The sequence below is a fragment of the Musca vetustissima genome, unplaced genomic scaffold, assembly GCF_032173495.1.
Source record: "Musca vetustissima isolate MV318-11 ecotype Yass unplaced genomic scaffold, APGP_CSIRO_Mvet_v1 utg97638, whole genome shotgun sequence".
Lineage (NCBI taxonomy): Eukaryota > Metazoa > Arthropoda > Insecta > Diptera > Muscidae > Musca > Musca vetustissima.
This window is the reverse complement of record NW_026885830.1, coordinates 492-3,146: the sequence shown is the minus strand read 5'-3', so window position 1 is coordinate 3,146 and position 2,655 is coordinate 492. Positions and strand designations below refer to the sequence as shown.

The following is a 2,655-nucleotide window of genomic DNA, read 5'->3' as shown; positions in this document are numbered from 1 at the left end:
GATTTTTAAAGACATATTTTTAAAGGGTCTATCCAAGGCGTGGATTTTTAAAGACATATTTTTAAGGCGTGTATTTTCAAATAATTCTTTGTTTCATGGTCTACCAAAGACATTGACTTGTACAAAACTCAAATTTAAAGGACTACCAAAAACGTGTATTTTAATAGAATTATTTTTGGATTACAAAAGGCGATGGTTTGTAAAGAATTATTTTTCGTGCCCTTTTTAACGAACATCAATCTATAAGGCTTGGATTTTTCAATAGAGTTTTTCAATCCTCATTTGCCCTACATCTCGTGGATTTTTAACGGTTATTAGAGCTATCATATAAATCTCTCCACGTGTTCCTTTAAAGTCCTCCACGTGTTCCTTATAATACCGGATTATTTACAAGTGGCTTTATAAACAAATTTCGTATGAAGCCGCTTTACAGCTCAAACATGTCTGGTAACGAACGGCAACCAAACCCCTTACTACAGTTAGGCTTTCAGTAACAAAATTTACCCAACCCCAATAAGCAATTCGGCATATTTTTACAGGAAACACTTGTCGAACAGCCAGAATGCCACCAGTTGATCCTGGTAGGCAATCAGCCACCAACAACCCCTCAATAGCGATTACACTGCGGTGCTCGGGACAACGCTAGTTGCCTGGCAACCGGAACAAAAGCCACCACGAACAAGAGTGGTAGCAAAAGGTGTACAACGAATAGCTGGTCAATTGAACGAACAAGGACTCATTTAAAGGAAAGTTTTTGAGATACGTGGTCATTTGGAGGAAGAAAAGAAATATTGGAAAAAAGTCGAAAAATGTCCTTTAAGGAGGTTCGGGGTAAGAAAATTAGAATCGAATTTTAAAATATAATAGAATTTTAAAAAAAATTTTCCTCTAGATTTAGCTGAACATTTAAAATTGTTAGGCTATCCTCAGACATTTCCCTTGCAAGCCCTTTCCTCCAGCTTTGGTTGCTTGGCCTCCTTCTATGTGGTGGCTGACGTTTTGCAATGGCTAGCTGGCCTTTTGGAACCTGGAGCTGTACTACCCGGTGGTGTTACCACTCAAGATGATAGAGTTCTGTTAATACGTTCCGCCACGGAATTTTTTGTAACCAAATCAGCCATCAAATTGAATCCACGTAAGTTGTATGCTGCCTCAGCGGTGACCGCAGGAGAATTGCAAAAAATCACCCGTCTACTAATTGCACCCGCATCCACAGAGGATGGCGAGGAAGAAGAAGATAATTATCGTAGCCTAAATCAAGTGGATATTGGTGATAAAATTGAAGATTTACGTCGAGCTCGAGAACTCTCCTCAGATTTAACCCAAAGGGGAGCTGTACTCTATGAGCTGCTGCAAAAGGAAATGAATAATAAAGAGGCACGTTTGGCCCAGGCCAATAGGCCCATGGAATTGGCTTCGGTGGAGAGAACCCTTAAAAATGCTGTGGCCTCTGCCCAGCTAAAACTACAATCAAATTGAGCCCAATTGAAAAATGCTCGTGTGGAGCTAATTGCCCTGCACTCTAAGCTGCAAAGGAAGAAGGCGGAACTGGAGCGGACCAAACAACGTTTGGGAGCTTTACAGAAAATTCGTCCTGCTCATATACAATAATTTGAGGAATATGAAAAGGAACTGAAAAATCGTTTTCAACAATATTTTCTACGGTTGTACATACGTGATGCACTACGGGCTCAGTTTGAAGCTCGCACAAAGAGGTCTTCACCCATATCCTCACCTTTGCTGCAAAAGGCAAATGAAAATTCAATGCCCTTCATACCGGAGGGCCTATTGGCCGATGATGATGAAGATTTGGATGATGATGAACCACGTTTGGAAGGTAATTCAGGTTTGGAAAATGACATTCCCGATGAGTTGCAACGTAAAACAACAACGGCTTCAAATAAAAGACCCGGTACTGCCACCTCACGTATACGTCCCACCACTGGACGTGGTCGTAAGGGTACAGCTTTAATGAATGCGGCCGCTGCTGCCAGAAATGAAATGAATTCTGCCAAATCGGAAAGTCAAGATATGGAAAATGACAGTTCATTTGGTAGTTCGGATAGTGATTTTGATATGGCTGAATTATTGGGTATTAGTACCAATGCTGCTGGAGGTGCCGTCTTGGGAACCAATGATGATTTGGGTGATGATGATTGTAAGTTATGGTGGGAAGGGAGGGGTATTGAGGGTGATTTTCTTTAATGATTTTGTATTTTATTTTCAGTTGATTTGAATTCGATGGACAGTATTAGTATTTCGAAAATCACTGGAGAGCTACAAGTCAGGCCGAAGACTGCTGTCAAACCGGAACATCACAGTGATGAAGATTTTTAAGAAATTAGGGAGTCTATTTATACGCCTTATAGATGGAGGTTGTGTGAAAAATATTCTTTAAAAAATCCACGCCTTATAGATGGAGGTTGTGTGAAAAATTATTCTTTAAAAAATCCACGCCTTATAGATGGAGGTTGTGTGAAAAATTATTCTTTAAAAAATCCACGCCTTATAGATGGAGGTTGTGTGAAAAATTATTCTTTAAAAAATCCACGCCTTATAGATGGAGGTTGTGTGAAAAATTATTCTTTAAAAAATCCACGCCTTATAGATGGAGGTTGTGTGAAAAATTATTCTTTAAAAAATCCACGCCTTATA

The 2,655-nt window shown here is 39.6% G+C and overlaps 1 protein-coding gene across 1 annotated transcript; it reads left to right on the top strand.

The window, feature by feature from the left end:
- Positions 1–809: 809 nt before the first annotated feature.
- On the top strand, positions 810–2,337 carry LOC133333132 (clusterin-associated protein 1 homolog). Its single transcript, XM_061541474.1, is given in 3 exon segments — positions 810–831; positions 893–2,158; positions 2,228–2,337. Coding segments are annotated over 3 exon segments (1,398 nt in total).
- The last annotated feature ends 318 nt before the right edge of the window (positions 2,338–2,655 follow it).